This window comes from Tasmannia lanceolata, unplaced genomic scaffold (genome assembly GCF_043159265.1).
Source record: "Tasmannia lanceolata isolate RefF3 unplaced genomic scaffold, GAP_Taslan_0.1 ptg000023l, whole genome shotgun sequence".
NCBI classification, from domain to species: domain Eukaryota; kingdom Viridiplantae; phylum Streptophyta; class Magnoliopsida; order Canellales; family Winteraceae; genus Tasmannia; species Tasmannia lanceolata.
In genome coordinates this window covers 405,492-422,965 of record NW_027518700.1, presented here as the reverse complement: position 1 = coordinate 422,965, position 17,474 = coordinate 405,492, and the positions used below count along the sequence as shown (strand labels likewise).

Genomic DNA, 17,474 nt, shown 5'->3' with positions numbered 1-17,474 from the left:
CTGCTTTCGTTTCCTTCAGCTGATCCATCTTCAAATAAATCTGAACTTAAACTCCCATTCATCATCACCTTTTATCCCATCTTTCAACTAGTAGACTTACTTAGTCTTTTAGACATCATTAGATGGTAGTTCGTCTCTTTCTCATTACAAGGGCAATGAGAGAGTTATATGGCCCCCATTAGGAGACATGATTTGTCTCACTAGGCAGCTCTCCTCTGGGGACAAGCCTCGTTGCTTAGAGCCTCCCCCTTTAGGGAGTCAACCTTCGTCTCATTAGAAGAGTCCCCCATAGGAGACACACTCTGTCTCGTTGAGGTAGTTCTCTTTTGGAGACAAGCCTCATTTTGGACCTACCCTTAGGGAGGTCACTTTAGTTTGGTAGGGAGTATACCCATAGGAGGCATGCCTTGCCTCATTTATAGAGTCCCTATTTGGAGACAAACCTTATCTCATTTAGAGGGTTTCCATTTTTAGAAGGCTTACCCAGCCTCATATTAGAGCGGCTCTTTTTAGAGAGTCGTTGACTCCCTCGTCCTTCGTGTAGTGTTGTTAGAGAGTCTTTGACTCAGTTGTCTTTAGGTAGTTATTAGAGAGTCTCTGACTCATTTGTCCTTAGTAGGGAGTCTTTGACTCGGTTATCTTGCTTAGCAGTGTTATCGGAGAGTCTTTGACTCATTCATCTTTTCGTGGTGTTATTAAAGAGTCCCTGACTCATTTGCGCTTCTCTTTAGTATTATTAGTTAAGAGTTTCTCCTTTAGAGTTGTCATTATTACGCTTTGATTAGAGACTAACTCAGTCTTATTAGAGTTTGGCTTGTTTGAGATCTTAGATTCATTTTCTCTGTTCTTGGGGCACTTCTTTGCGTGTTGTGGTTCGTCTCTTTAAGACGCATGTTGTTTGTTCGGGGTTTCCCCTTTTGATTTAGGGCTTTGCCCTAGTTTGTGGTTATGCTTGCGTGTCCCCTTGAAGGGTGAAAACATTTAAGAATCCAAAAGCATTGGAATATTTTAAAATCCAAAAACATCAGAAATTCGAAACTTAAAAGCATTTGAAAACTTTAAAAATGTCAAAAACATTTGAAAAATATTAAAAACCTTAAATCTTTTGGATTGTTAGGTTTTAATTAGGAGAGTCCGTTTCGAACTACGTTGGCTTGATCCTCGTCCGAGGTACGTAGTGCAGCTTGGGATTTATATCCCAAGTCCAGCCAAACTTTTGTAAATAGCGTTTTAAACCTTTTTGAATAAACAGCATTTGATTTCGAAAAGCTCTTCCTTTAGAGTTAGGACTGTGTCCTAGATAGAGAGTTTTAAGTTAAGTTTTGATCTTTGTTTTGTTGTGTGCTTGTTTGTGATTGTTTTAGAGTTAGGGGTTTGTCCTAGAGTTATAGGAGCGCCTCCGTCCGATCAGTCGGCGATCCATATCGCCGAGTGATGACTAGAGCAGGATACGTTAGTCCACCCTTTGTTTTCCTTAGGAAGCACAGCCTAGTTACACACAGGTTGTAGGAACCACCTGCATTAGTTTAGGGCTAATCTGCATTTAGTTAGGGCATATAGGGTAGAGGTCTTTTAGATAATCGTACAAGAAACTTTAATAACTGGTCCGGTCTTTTAGATCGAGTCTAGGATAGAGGTCTAGGTGTCTTAGGTATCCTAGCTTAGAATAGGCGCGAAGAACTACGTTGCCTTGATTCTCGTGGAGGCGGGGATACGTAGGCTTCTTTGGATGAATACCAGACCATCCGAAGACTCGGGCTAATCATTTAGAGTTTTAGGATTTGTTTAATTATTGTATGTTTTGATGTGTTTTCTTACTTTCTAGTACTGATCCTATACCTTTTAGCTATAGCTTGTATGTGTTTGCACATCAGAACTTAGATACCCATTAGGCATGTCACTCATAACCTAGCTATGCTTAGGTGACACATCTTTCCATTTATTTTATATGTGTTTATTATCTTTATTCTCAGGAAATGCATGCTTAGGTAGACGACTCCTGAGGATTGTTCCCATTTCACATGATTTTTTACCCAAACTTCTTTGGAGTTAATGAAAATGGCATAAGAGACCAAGTGCTTGCACTCGGACGAATTGGAGGTGCTCTCAGACCTTCTCCATTTGTAACCAGGCACGAACCCATATATATTTCTGGTTATCCATTGCACAGAGGATTTGATTTTAGGGTTCCATGGCATATCCATGGATGGCGACTCTGAGTTTATTTCAGGTATGTCTTGGTTTCGAGCCTTGGCTCCGAATCGAGACATATCTCTTTCTTTTTATATCGCCACTCGTGCTATGCTATGAGGGTGGCATCCGTTTTGAGAGTTCCTTGGCAGAGCTCTCCATTCACGTGGATGATCCAGAGGTGGTGTTAGGGACCCAGTTCCCTCGCCGCCTCTCTCGGATCGGGGTCCACACTTTGACCCGAAATCACTTCATAGCAACGCAAAATAGCTTTTAGGTTTGCGGTTTTCAACACATCAGGAGAACTAAACAGTAGGGTATCATCTATTTGCTAAGTGCGAGATCTCTAAGCTCCTGTACTCAATCCTATTGTCGCATTTTTCTGCATACTCAACTCAACAAAGCCTTTGTCCCAAACTAGAAGAAAGTTTATCAAATTTTCTGCATACAAAATTGATAAAATCCCAGCATCATAGAATTTGCGTTGAGACTTGAGAGATAAGTACCAAGACTAGAATTTGTATGCATGAATTTATTTGTGAATTCCAGTTCTGTCAGCTCTTGCTAGTTACTTGATTAGAGTTTAATGTTTTAGAACTAATAAAATACTGCCCGAGGCAGAGCAGATCAAAGAGTTCACAGAACTTTTGAAAGCAAAATTTATTATGTGTTCTAACCAAGGTTTTAAATTTCGGTTTCGGGGTATATTTCGGTCCCCACCGAAACCGAAATTTCAGCTAAAATCCTGAAATTTCGGCCGATATTCGGTAAAGGGCCTCGAAATTTTGGTTTTTTGGGCCAAAATTACCGCGGTAATTTCAGCTGAAATTTGGTAACAGATTAAAAAATTAATATATTTTCCGAAATTTCGGCGAAATTACCGAAATTTGGTACATTTCGCCGATTTCGGATTTCGGATTTCGGCCATTTCGGTTTCAGTCTTGACCGAAATCCGAAATTTAAAACCTTGGTTCTAACACATGGAGCAGAACAACCATTCAGCTTGGTAAGAGACTTGAAAGATCATCTGGAAGGAGAAACTGAGAGTTGCAATTAGTCTCTTACTGGACATACTTCCGAACTGTCTTCAAACCCTCTTATTGTTATGCTGCGAGAAGCTTGTTATGAATCAACACTTGGACACATCTCTGATCAGTCGCAATTAGAGCGCTCTTTCCTTGTTGCAGAAATTGGAGCATTCTGTTTGTGATGAACCTTATTCACGGTTCCATGGCCATTCATATTAGAAGTTTGTGTGAAGAATTTCTGTTGACACACATGCTGTGTTCCTTTTGTTTTCTGGAACTTCTGGGCAGTGTACTGGTTCGTACTCAATTCTGTAATTGAAAGATATCCAACCAACCCAGCTGAACCTAAGAGTCGAGTGGCTATCACTAGCACAATCAATGTTTGATGAAAAGATAACATGAGCAATCTGCTGCCATGTGAATGTAATGCAATAGTTGCTACTGCCATTTTACTCACTGTTGAAAGGGCTGTCTCTTCACTTATGTCTTTTCATTTTCTTTTTTTTTTGAAAATTTAAGAACAGAAAATTAGAAGGGTGCAACACGAGGACTTCCCAGGAGGTCACCCATCCTAGTACTACGCTCGCCCAAGCACGCTTCACTTCAGAGTTCTGATGGGATCCAGTGCATTTGTGCTGGTAAGATCGCACCCCAAGTACTTATGTCTCTTCACTTATGTTGATCATACAAAATGGGACCTATGATTGTACCTTTGTCATCTTAATTATGCTGAAAGATGTCACTAGCTAGTTCATTAAGTCTGGAGATTTGAGGGCTTATTTAAAGTAATTGAATTGGTGCAATCCTATTAGTATTATGCTTTTTCCTGACAGCAAAAGATTGTTCTAACCTTGGATAGTAACCACAATCAATTCCCACACATGAGAAGGATGATTTCAATTTGAAATAAAGTTTGTCATTTCATTCCTCTTGGTATTTTCCTTTAGCACTAGCAAGAATAAGTTGATCTAACTCATGAACATCCTCTTGTTCGGATCAATTGGTGTTCAAGCTTCGTTTGGTGACCAATTGAAGGCAATGTTGGGACTGTTTCCTTTGTGGAGAAAGTCTAAGGACCGTTTGGATTTAGACACTAATGTTGATTGCATCAACTGCGAGGCTGAACTAGATTGCGAATAAGCTTCCTTTCAGAGGTTGATTGCATCAATTTTGGTAATCGGAATTCACTTGATTACACATACATTTAAGCAAATTACACTATTTGGTGTCAGAACCCCATCCCGGCATCACAAGCAATGCTTCTGCGTGTTTCACCCTGCCTCAAGGTCCTTGTGGAAGCGTCAAGCTATCAAGGCAGAGGTTTTTGTGATCTGGAATGATATGAAGTTGTTGTCACGGCTTTGCACCCACAAGTTATGTGAAGGTAACAATCAATGTTGACAAATGATTAAAAGTTGAGGCTCCTCTTTGGAAGTTTTGACTTTTTTCAAGGAAATTTGAAATATTATTGCCTGCTTGAATGAGTGTATCTGTTCCCTGATTCATTGCGAAGGAAATAATGTGGGAGATGCTTCAGTAAATCATGGGGTAACATGTACTAATTGAGGGCGAGGGATGGAATGTGTGTTTTCAGCGACATGAGTCGGCTGCTTTTATTGCCCTTTTAAGTAATTCCATGTTCAGGAGAGAGAGAGAGAGAGAGAGAGAGAGAGAGAGTAAAAAATGGATATGAGACGGAGATGACAACTTACACAAACTAGATTGACCGAACTAAACTCGGACAGAAAAAATAGAGAAAACAAAAGAAAGGTCAAGGGGGAAGATAATCGAATTGCACAAATGACTCCCTGTGAGCCCCATCCCTAGCAAGCCTATCCGCCTCCCTGTTAGCCGATCTTCTAATGTGTCGGAAAAAGATACTCGATGAGGCAACAATGTCATTAATCTCATTAAAGAAGTCCGCAAATCTCCAACGGGGGAGATGAGACCCTGACAGCCACCTAATCACATTGAGGGAGTCACCTTCCACCATCACTTTGTCTAAATCTTGGCCCACAAGAAGCTTAATCCCTTGATGTACCGCGCACACTTACGCCTCATTGGAATCCGCCAGACCAATAGGGCCTGAGAAAGCCCACCTAACTGAGCCACCCTCGTCTCTTAGAACACCCCCAATCCGACTCGGAACCAGGTTACCCAAACTAGACCCATCGAAATTAAGCTTTAAAAATGGCATATATCACAATATTATAGTTTTAACAAAACAAAAGTACTTAACACAGTAGATTCAATTTATATGAAAATGGGATTTATTAGGGACCATCGTAGAAGGCATTTCACGGAGTGGCTGTTGCATGAGAGCAGCCACCTCATGAATAAGAAAAAATATGTTGAAAAGTGAGCCTACGTGGCTGCATTCTCATGCAACAGCCGACCTGTCGGTGAAATGACTTCTGCGATGGTCACTAGCAAATCCCTACAAAAATTATCAAGATATTATCATTTAAAGGAATTATTGCAATAAAGTCAAATTATCAAGGATATCTTAGACATAGCTTAGCAGTCAGTGCATATAAATTATGGAACAAACTTAGAAAACTAACATTCTCATGTCAAACATTAATCAAAATAAAAGTAAGCCCACTTGTAGATTCAGTTCAAAGCAATAGAAACATAAGTAAAGAGGCCATATATAAAAAAGAAATGAAACCACTCACTTTACGCATGGGGTTAACATTGATAAGGACCAGGCCTGGAAAGAGTGGTTCCTCATCATTGACTTCTTTTACAGGAGGAACTTGGCCGCTCAGTAGATATTCACTAAACACAAGATCTGTTTAAAACTCAGACGAGAAAATTATAGGATTAGAAACTAAACCTATTTGATGAGTAAAATAAAACAAAAGATTATCAAGAAAATGATATACACACATCATATCATATTATATGAGGGAGTCTAGACTCACAAGTGACCTTGCAAAAAAGGGTGCAAAGGGCACCCCTATTTGTCAAACCTCATTTAAGATGGCACAGGAAATTAACATCATAAATGGGGGGCTGTGGAATTTGACCAATAAGGGCGCACTTTGTCCCTTTTTTGCAAGGGCACCTATGACTCTAGACTTTCATATATATATATATATATAGGAAAAGGTTTTTGAGCTCGAGCGCAGAAACACTATCTCCCATAGTTTTTTGGCTCATCCAACCCATTAGTTCTATAGGTTATGATTAGGATTATGATTTCTGGCTATTGTTAGGGTTATGATTTGTGGAGGTTTAAAATAGATGGCAAGAAGATGTGCTTCTATAGATCGAATGGTTAGGATTATGGTATGGAGATGGTGATGCAGCACCGTGAAGAGAAATTGAGGAAACGGGAGAGAAATAGACAAAAGGGGATAGAATTAGAAGAACAGGGGAAGAAGAGATGAAAATAACCTGAAGAAGAGACGAATTTAGGGAGAAGTACAAGAAGAAGAGAATAATAGACGAATTTAGGGAGAGGAGATGAAATCAGAAGAGGGAAGAAGAAAACCAGAATTAGAAGGAGAAGAATCTTTATTCAATATCAATCAAAGTTACAAAATAAGCTCTAAAGAGGCCTATATATAGGCAAATAAACAACCTAAAAGATAGAAACCTACTAAAATAAAAATTCCTAAAAATAACATGGAAATAAAATCCTAGAAACTAATAACATGGAAATAAAATACTAGAAACCAAATAATGCGGAAATAAATCCTAATATTTGCATCATTCTCCCCCGCTTGAAAAGAACTCGCCCTCGAGTTCTAATCCGTCTGGATCAAATACGTAGACGACCCACTCAAGCAGCATGAGTCGCAATCTTTCGGCGACACTCCTGATGTGTAATGCTCGTAACAACTGTGAGAAGTGTCTGAAATGCCGACGGACTGAGAGGGAAGAAATCGCCCATGTAAAACCATAAATGCGCAAGCCTCTCCTGACAAGTAAATGTAGCGGGGAAAATGGCAACGTACTCCTCCTGGATCGGCATAACAGCAATGGGCAGCACCAATCCATAACTAACTTCAATAAGGTCATCATCCGCTGGTACCACATCTGGCGCAATGGAATCAACAATAAAGTCATCTGCTAGAATCATATCTGGCAGAGTGATATCAAGCGGATCCTCTTGATCAATCTGCGTAACAAGCGCCTCTGTGTCAGCACAAATCTCGACAATCTGCTCAACCGGCTCAAAAATGATGCAATCCTCAACAATATGCTCTCGAACATCCATCTCAATTAATGCCTCACCAGTCAGATCACTCGGTTCGGACTCAAGCAATGGATCAGCCTCACGTGGATCTGCCACAATATCTGCCTCAGAAGAGTGAAGCTCACTCTCTAGATAATCGGCAATCGGTGCGGCAGAAATCTCAGAAGCATCATTCGCAACGATGTCGATATCAGCAATCAATTGAGGCTCTACCTCTGGATCGTCCATCTCAGAGTCTGAATCTGATGGAATCAAAGGCTCAACATCAAGGATCTCATCAATATTAGCATCTCGACCTCTAAGAATATCAGCAACGGGTAAGACGGATGAAGTAGTGGAGCGGCTCTGCAAATATGACTAGCGCATGCGATGCTCGAAATATCAGTTTTCAACTGCAATTTCAGCGTCTCGTGCACGACGTGCTGCGGCTTGTCGTTCACGGTGAGCTGCTTCTTCTCGTCGAGTGGCTTTTTCACGCATCAATCTTTAGTCATACGCTGCTCGCTCATGTTTTAATCTTTGTTGATTTTGATAGTGGTATGTAAACTCATAACGAACATCCTCCCATCGACAAAATGGAGGCTTACAAAACTCGCGACGCTCATTAACGAAGAAATTCCACTTCGACTTGGCTTCGCAGCATACTGTATCCGTGACTTTGCGAATTGTTATTTGATGATCATAACCACAGTACCTATAGTATGCATTAATTGCCTGGATCCAGTCTAAACACGCATTCTCAACATCTCCATAGGGATAGGTACAGTCATCATAACTATAGAAATATGGAACCTGTGGTGCAGAAGAATATCGAGGATCATATCTATTAAAATATGGAGCAGCTAGAGGAGCCATAGAGATCGGCATCAAAAACTGAAATCAACCGTTTGATTTGTGTGTCATGTCGAAAGGAACACAACGTCTATCGCGGATCTGAAATCGAATGACTGAAAGCTGATGATCGGAAGAAGGGGCGAGATCAACGACTGAGATGACTCCTGAAACTGTGCGGAAAACTGCTGTCCGCTACTGAAAATAGGCTGAATGCGCTCTAAAAGTTGTCACGAACAACTATCGTGTTGAGGTCGAGGGCCAATTTTGAGCGAAAATGGCTCGAATGAAGAGAGAGAAAACTAGAGAGTATGGAAGACGAGAGAGAAAAAGAAAATTCTATTTCTCTTTTTTTCTGATTTTTTGGTGGGTGCCGAAAGGTAAAAAGGGTGGGGATAAATTAAACCTAAATAATATAAAAAGGGCGCCTAAGGGGAAAAGATTAATTAGTCTTTCCTAATGGCAGGAGGGTGTCCAAGGGAATAAAGGGGTGGATATAAAGTAAGTGAACTCATGGTATTTTTTTTTTCCACTCAATGACACGTACAACACTTTGGTGGCATGAAAATAGGCAACATGCACTTAGCTTCCCCAGGAAGGAATTCGCTTCCTCTCTTTGATATGACACCGTACTATGCAAGTTACCTACTTTGATATGACAAGTTATTGTGGGCTACAGATAAGGCAAGTCATTGTGGGCAACAAGGTGTCAAACAAAAGTAAGTGTGGGTGCCGCCTGTCACTTGCCTAGTTTTTTTCTCTTTTTTTTTTTTTTTGTTAACAACTATATAGAAAGAAAGAGGGTCACGTGACTTATTTGAGATAACCCAGCCGTATTACTCAGTTGCCTTTTTTTGTATTTTTTTTCTTGTTACCTACAACTGTAGGTTTACCATACAGCTTAGCAGGTAACTTTCCTAGTTACCAAATCACTAGTAACTATGGCAAACGTGAAGTTCAAGTAACCGCAGAAAACTCTAGGAAGGTTGAAGGTTGCCTTCTTCCTCACGAACACTGGCCGGAATAAAAGAATATGTGGCCGGTTACTTCGGGACGCTCGGCACTTCTAGCGGTTGCAACTCCTGTGTGAAGATAATGCATGCATTGAATTGGTTTGAGGTTGAACATGGAGTCAACTGGGTTTCCAATAACCGAGTTAACACGGGAATAATGGAAAAATCTGATTTAAGAGGACGGATTTCAGCTGAATTTTCTTGGGGTTTAGAGGATGAAACAAGGTGAAATAAAGGGCCAAAGGACTCTTTGCTGTTGGAATATAAAAGCGGGTTAGTGGACTAAGCAAGGTGGCTGGTTTTGGATGAAAGATGGATGCAAGTTACTGATTTTAGGGCAGAGCACAGAAGCTTGTATGTGAGAAAGATGGCTGCTAATCGTTCATAAGGGAACTGTTTTGGGTGCAGGGAGATATGGGAATAGAGGCTGTGTTGGGTGTTGTTGCTTACGAGGGATTTTAATGATATATTAGGATCGGTTGATGGAGTGAAATCAAAGGGAAGTTGGAAATTGGATTTGGGTTTTTGGGTTTTGGGGTGTTGATGGGTTGGGAATGGTGGGTTTGGGCTTAAAACAGGGACTGGTTTTGGGTTGATAATCGGTTGATTAAAATGGCAGCAAGATGGGTACTTGGGTGGCTAAAAATTTCGAAGTTTCTGGGCAGATCTGTAAGGTAATAGGATTGGTTACAAGAGAAGGGTCACGGATTATTATTTTTTCAAGTTTGGTTCACGAATTTCTAGTGCGAAATTTCCAGAGATTGTCGAAATCGTCTTCAACCGCGAAGAAATCGTCTTCAACCGCGAAGAACGCTTGGATCTTTGGCTCTGATTTCGCTGAAATTCTTGGATCTTTCACTTTGATACCAAATTGATGCAGCACCGTGAAGAGAAATTGAGGAAAGGGGAGAGAAATAGATGAAGGGGATAGATAGAATTAGAAGAATAGGGAAGAAGAGATGAAAATAACCTGAAAAAGAGACGAATTTAGGGAGAAGTAGAAGAAAAAGAGAAAAATAGACGAATTTAGGGAGAGGAGAAGAAATCAGAAGAGGGAAGAAGAAAACCAGAATTAGAGGTAGAAGAATCTTTATTCAATATCAATCAAAGTTACAAAATAAGCTCTAAAGAGGCCTATATATAGGCAAATAAACAACCTAAAAGATAGAAATTTACTAAAATAAGAATTCCTAAAAATAACATGGAAATAAAATCCTAGAAACTAAAAACATGGAAATAAAATACTAGAAACCAAATAATGCGGAAATAAATCCTAATATTTGCATCAGATGGTTTGTTAGGAACACCCTATCTATGTGAGGTCCTATAGAATGAATGGGTTGGATGAGTCGAATAACATGGAGATGGTGTTTTTATAGTGTCTAGCTCAGGTAGAGCTAGAGCTCAGAAACCTTGCCCTCTCTCTCTCTCTCTCTCTCTCTCTCTCTCTCTCTCTCTCTCTCTATATATATATATATATATATATATATATATATATATATATATATGAGGAAATGGTTTGTGAGCTCTACTCAGATAAGGCTACTCACAAACCATTTCCTCTCTCTCTCTCTCTCTCTCTCTCTCTCTCTCTCTCTCTCTCTCTCTATATATATATATATATATATATATATGAGGAAAGTGAAGCTACACCGCCGGCTTAAAATACAATGGACCCACATTGTTTTGGTGATCCAAAGAATTCTTTGGATTGGTCCTCACATAGATAGGGTGTCCACCAAAAATCAGCTCCATAGGATCATCCCAACCCTACGATTTGTGGAGGCAAAAATGAACGTGTAAAAACCTTCACAAATTTGTCCATTTTTGCCTCCACAGTTTAAAGGGTTGGGATGATCCTATAGAGCTGATTTTTGGTGGACACCCTATCTATGTAAGGGCCAATCAAATGAATTCTTTGGATCACCAAAACAATGTGGGCCCATTGTATTTTAAGCCGGCGGTGTAGCTAAGTTAGCTACACCGGTGGTGTAGCTTCACTTTCCTCTCTCTCTCTCTCTCTCTCTCTCTCTCTCTCTCTATATATATATATATATATATATATATATATATATATATATATGAGGAAAGTGTTTCTACTCGGTCCCCTAGATAAGCTTATCTACTCCTCCCTTTAAAAAAATACAGTGGGCCCACGCTGTTTGGATGATCCAAAGCATTCATTTGATAGGTCTTAACATGGATAGGGTGTGCCCAAAAAATCAGCACCAAAGGGTCATCCTAGCCCTTCGTTTTGTAGTGCCTTGTGGTGCCCAGAATGGACACATATAAACGTCCACGTTTATATGTGTCCATTTTGGACACGGTGTGCCCAACAAAACGAAGGGCTAGGATGACCCTTTGGTGCTGATTTTTTGGGCACACCCTATCTATGTTAAGACCTATCAAATGAATGCTTTGGATCATCCAAACAGCGTGGGCCCACTGTATTTTTTTAAAGGGAGGAGTAGATAAGCTTATCTAGGGGACCGAGTAGAAACACTTTCCTCTATATATATATATATATATATATATATATATATATATATATATATATATATATATATATCAGAAAAGTGTTGGTGCGCTGATAGCGCACCAAAAAATAGTGCGCTTAAGTTTTTAAAACGTATCCTATTGCGTTGAATGTTTGGGTCCCACATACAGGAACCAATAGGAAACGTTTTAAATACTTAAGGGCACCATTTTTTGGTGCACTGTCAGCGCACCAACACTTCTCTCTCTCTCTCTCTCTCTCTCTCTCTCTCTCTCTCTCTCTCTATATATATATATATATATATATATATATATATATATAGGAAAGTGAAGCTACACACGTGTAGCTAACTTAGCTACACCGACAGCTTAAAATACAGTGGGCCCACATTGTTTGGGTGATCCAAACCATTCATTTGATAGGCCCTCACATTGATAGGGTGTGCCCAAAAAATCAGCTCCATAGGATCATCCCAACCCTTCAAACTGTGGAGGCAAAAATGGACAGATTTGTGAAGGTTTTTACACATCCATTTTGCCTCCACAAATCGTAGGGTTTGGATGATCGTATGGAGCTGATTTTTTGGGCACAACCTATCTATGTGAGGGCCCCTCAAATGAATGGTTTGCATCACCCAAACAATGTAAGGGCCCACTGTATTTTAAGCCGTCGGTGTAGCTAAGTTAGCTACATCGCCGGCTTAAAATACAATGGGCCCACATTGTTTTGGTGATCCAAACCATTCATTTGATTGGCCCTCACATAGATAGGGTGTCCACCAAAAATCAGCTCCATAGGATCATCCTAACCCTTCAAACTGTGGAGGCAAAAATGGACAAATTTGTGAAGGTTTTTACACGTTCATTTTTGCCTCCACAAATCGTAGGGTTGGGATGATCCTATGGAGCTGATTTTTGGTGGACACCCTATCTATGTGAGGACCAATCAAATGAATTCTTTGGATCACCAAAACAATGTGGGCCCATTGTATTTTAAGCCGGCGGTGTAGCTTCACTTTCCTCATATATATATATATATATATAAGAGAACGGTTTCTACACACTAGTGTAGATAAGTTATCTACACACTAGTTTAAAATACAGTGGGGGCCCACATTGTTTGGGTGATCCAAAGCATTCATTTGAAGGGCCCTCACATAGATAGGGTGTGCCCAAAAAATCAGCTTCATAGGATCATCCTAACCCTTCGAACCGTTGAGGCAAAAAATGGACAGATTTGTGAAGGTTTATATGCGTCCATTTTACCTCCACAAATCGTAGGGTTGGGATGATCCTATGGAGCTGATTTTTTGTGGACACCCTGTCTATGTGAGGGCCAATCAAGTGAATGGTTTGGATCACCCAAACAATATGCCATCCACTGTATTTTAAGCTAGTGTGTAGATAATTATCTACACTTGCGTGTAGAAACCGTTTTCTCACTCTCTCTCTCTCTCTCTCTCTCTCTCTCTCTCTCTCTCTCTCTCTCTCTCTCTCTCTCTCTCTCTATATATATATATATATATATATATATATATATATATATATGAGGAAAGTGTTTCTACTCGGTCCCCTAGATAAGCTTATCTACTCCTCCCTTTAAAAAAATACAGTGGGCCCACGCTGTTTGGATGATCCAAAGCATTCATTTGATAGGTCTTAACATGGATAGGGTGTGCCCAAAAAATCAGCACCAAAGGGTCATCCTAGCCCTTCGTTTTGTAGTGCCTTGTGGTGCCCAGAATGGACACATATAAACGTCCACGTTTATATGTGTCCATTTTGGACACGGTGTGCCCAACAAAACGAAGGGCTAGGATGACCCTTTGGTGCTAATTTTTTGGGCACACCCTATCTATGTTAAGACCTATCAAATGAATGCTTTGGATCATCCAAACAGCGTGGGCCCACTGTATTTTTTTAAAGGGAGGAGTAGATAAGCTTATCTAGGGGACCGAGTAGAAACACTTTCCTCTATATATATATATATATATATATATATATATATATATATATATATATATATATATATATATATATATATATATATATATATATATATATATATATACATATATATATATCAGAAAAGTGTTGGTGCGCTGATAGCGCACCAAAAAATAGTGCGCTTAAGTTTTTAAAACGTATCCTATTGCGTTGAATGTTTGGGTCCCACATACAGGAACCAATAGGAAACGTTTTAAATACTTAAGGGCACCATTTTTTGGTGCACTGTCAGCGCACCAACACTTCTCTCTCTCTCTCTCTCTCTCTCTCTCTATATATATATATATATATATATATATATATATATATATAGGAAAGTGAAGCTACACACGTGTAGCTAACTTAGCTACACCGACAGCTTAAAATACAGTGGGCCCACATTGTTTGGGTGATCCAAACCATTCATTTGATAGGCCCTCACATTGATAGGGTGTGCCCAAAAAATCAGCTCCATAGGATCATCCCAACCCTTCAAACTGTGGAGGCAAAAATGGACAGATTTGTGAAGGTTTTTACACATCCATTTTGCCTCCACAAATCGTAGGGTTTGGATGATCGTATGGAGCTGATTTTTTGGGCACAACCTATCTATGTGAGGGCCCCTCAAATGAATGGTTTGCATCACCCAAACAATGTAAGGGCCCACTGTATTTTAAGCCGTCGGTGTAGCTAAGTTAGCTACATCGCCGGCTTAAAATACAATGGGCCCACATTGTTTTGGTGATCCAAACCATTCATTTGATTGGCCCTCACATAGATAGGGTGTCCACCAAAAATCAGCTCCATAGGATCATCCTAACCCTTCAAACTGTGGAGGCAAAAATGGACAAATTTGTGAAGGTTTTTACACGTTCATTTTTGCCTCCACAAATCGTAGGGTTGGGATGATCCTATGGAGCTGATTTTTGGTGGACACCCTATCTATGTGAGGACCAATCAAATGAATTCTTTGGATCACCAAAACAATGTGGGCCCATTGTATTTTAAGCCGGCGGTGTAGCTTCACTTTCCTCATATATATATATATATATATATAAGAGAACGGTTTCTACACACTAGTGTAGATAAGTTATCTACACACTAGTTTAAAATACAGTGGGGGCCCACATTGTTTGGGTGATCCAAAGCATTCATTTGAAGGGCCCTCACATAGATAGGGTGTGCCCAAAAAATCAGCTTCATAGGATCATCCTAACCCTTCGAACCGTTGAGGCAAAAAATGGACAGATTTGTGAAGGTTTATATGCGTCCATTTTACCTCCACAAATCGTAGGGTTGGGATGATCCTATGGAGCTGATTTTTTGTGGACACCCTGTCTATGTGAGGGCCAATCAAGTGAATGGTTTGGATCACCCAAACAATATGCCATCCACTGTATTTTAAGCTAGTGTGTAGATAATTATCTACACTTGCGTGTAGAAACCGTTTTCTCACTTTCTCTCTCTCTCTCTCTCTCTCTCTCTCTCTCTCTCTCTCTCTCTATATATATATATATATATATATATATATATATATATATATATATACAGAGAGAGAGAGTGAGAAAACGGTTTAGGCGCTCCATTGGATCACGCTAGGGTGGGGGGATCCAAAGCATTCATTTGATAGGCCCTTTCATGGATAGGGTGTCAACCAAAAATCAGCTCCATTGGATCACGATAGGGTGTCCATTTGTGGGGTGAAAAATGGGCAGATTTGTGGACAAACAACATCTGTCCATATTCTCCCCCACTAATGGACACCCTAAGATGATCTAATGGAGCAGATTTTGGGTACACCCTCCATCCATGACGGGGTTTGTCAAATGAATGCTTAGGATCACGCCCCCCCCCCCTAGGGGTGTGCACAATTCGGTAGTCACCGAACAAACCGACCGAACCGAATTATATTTCGGTTTCGGTTTCGGTTATTTATAATTTCGGTTCGGTTTAGGTTTAAGAATTTGTGTTTTCGGATATCGGTTACGGTTTCGGTTTTAAAGAAGAAATTATTCGGTTAGACCGAATAACCGAATTATATTTTGGCTATTTGGTATTTTGGTTGCTAAAACTAAAAGTAAAATTAAAACTCAAGGGATTCATTACAACCACATAAAAAGCATCTTGTAAAGAGAATAATTATTACAAAGGACAAGGCAACCTGACGTGGCTAATAGCTATCCTAGCTTTTCCTCTTTACTTTTGAATTAAACCTATTTCCATTCTCATTTCTCATTTCTCACAGCAAAGCTTTTCCTCTTTATTTTTGAAATGGGTTTCTCTCTCGACGCCACCTCCACGACTCACCGACGGGCTAATGGCCTTCGAATCTTCTTCTCTCTCTCAAAGCCTCGACGAGTTTTTTTCTACTCTTTTCTCGAGAGGGTTTTTGCTACAAGCCTCCTCCAACTCCGGTCAGATGACTCAGATGAGAACACTCAGAAATCAGAGGTGCATGCCTTTTTTTATTTTTTAGGTTCTGCTTTTAGGGTTCTCCTTTTTTTCCAATTGACATAGGGTTTTGTGTCTTTTTTCATTGATTTCGTTGTTCTACTGGCATTGAATAGCTTACTGCTCTTTTTTTCCATGAATTGATTATTGATGTTTCATGGAGAAATGGGTGCAATATTTTTTTTTACCCCCAATCTTAAGTCAAAAGAAACAGGATTTGATTATTCGGTTAGATTGAACTAACCGATTAACCGAATTAAAATTTCGGTTTCGGTTAGATTCTGTCATATAAACTTTCGGTCACGGTTTCGGTTATGGGTTTTAGCTAACCGAATTTAATTCGGTTAGTAATTTCGGGGCAATTCGGTTTGGTTAAAACCGATTGAACACCCCTACCCCCCCCCCCCCCCCACGCCCAATGTGGCCCCACCCCTGTTTCTAGCACTCGAGCGCAGGAACCCTTCTCTCTATCTCTCTCTCTCTCTCTCTCTCTCTCTCTCTATATATATATATATATATATATATATATATAGTGTTTGTCCACTAATCTGCCCATTTTTTCCCTCCACAAATGGAAGGGTTAGGATGATCCAATGGAGTTGATTTTTGGTACACACCCCACCCATGATGGGGCCTTCCAAATGAATGCTTAGGATCACCCCCAAAATGTGGGCCCCCAATGGTTTGTGAGCTGCTCACAAACCATTTCCTCTCTCTCTCTCTCTCTCTCTCTCTCTATATATATATATATATATAATATATATATATATAGAGAGAGAGAGAGAGGAAAGTGTTCCTGAGCTCAGATAAGCTTAGTAGAGCTATAGCTCAAAAACACATGTGGCCCCATATTTTTTGGGGGATCCAAAGCATTTATTTGGAAGGCCCTTCCACGGATAGGGTGTACCAAAAATCAGCCCTGTATGATCATCCTAACCCTGCCATATATATATATATATATATATATATATATATATATATAGAGAGAGAGAGAGAGAGAGAGAGAGAAAACGGTTTCTACACACGTGTAGATAAGTTATCTACACACTAGCTTAAAAAACAGTGAAGGGCATATTGTTTGGGTGATCCAAACCATCCATTTGATTGGCCCCCACATAGATAGGGTGTCCACAAAAAATCAGCTCCATAGGATCATCCCAACCCTACGATCTGTGGAGGTAAAATGGACGTGTATAAACCTTCACAAATCTGTCCATTTTTTGCCTCCACGGTTCGAAGGGTTAGGATGATCCTATGGAGCTGATTTTTTGT

The 17,474-nt window shown here is 40.0% G+C and overlaps 1 protein-coding gene and 1 non-coding gene across 5 annotated transcripts in view; both read right to left on the bottom strand.

The window, feature by feature from the left end:
* Positions 1–17,474, bottom strand: part of RUS1 (root UVB sensitive-like protein (Protein of unknown function, DUF647)) — a 68,443-nt gene that overhangs the window by 25,673 nt on the left and 25,296 nt on the right. For all 4 annotated transcript variants that reach the window (XM_077366246.1, XM_077366245.1, XM_077366242.1 and 1 more), the window contains one exon: positions 5,897–6,012. In XM_077366246.1, the coding sequence (XP_077222361.1) occupies positions 5,897–6,012 (116 nt within the window). The remainder of the gene's footprint in view (positions 1–5,896; positions 6,013–17,474) is intronic.
* LOC143856836 (5S ribosomal RNA) lies at positions 3,752–3,870 on the bottom strand. The gene has a single exon (XR_013238381.1). It is a non-coding gene; the product is annotated as a 5S ribosomal RNA (ribosomal RNA).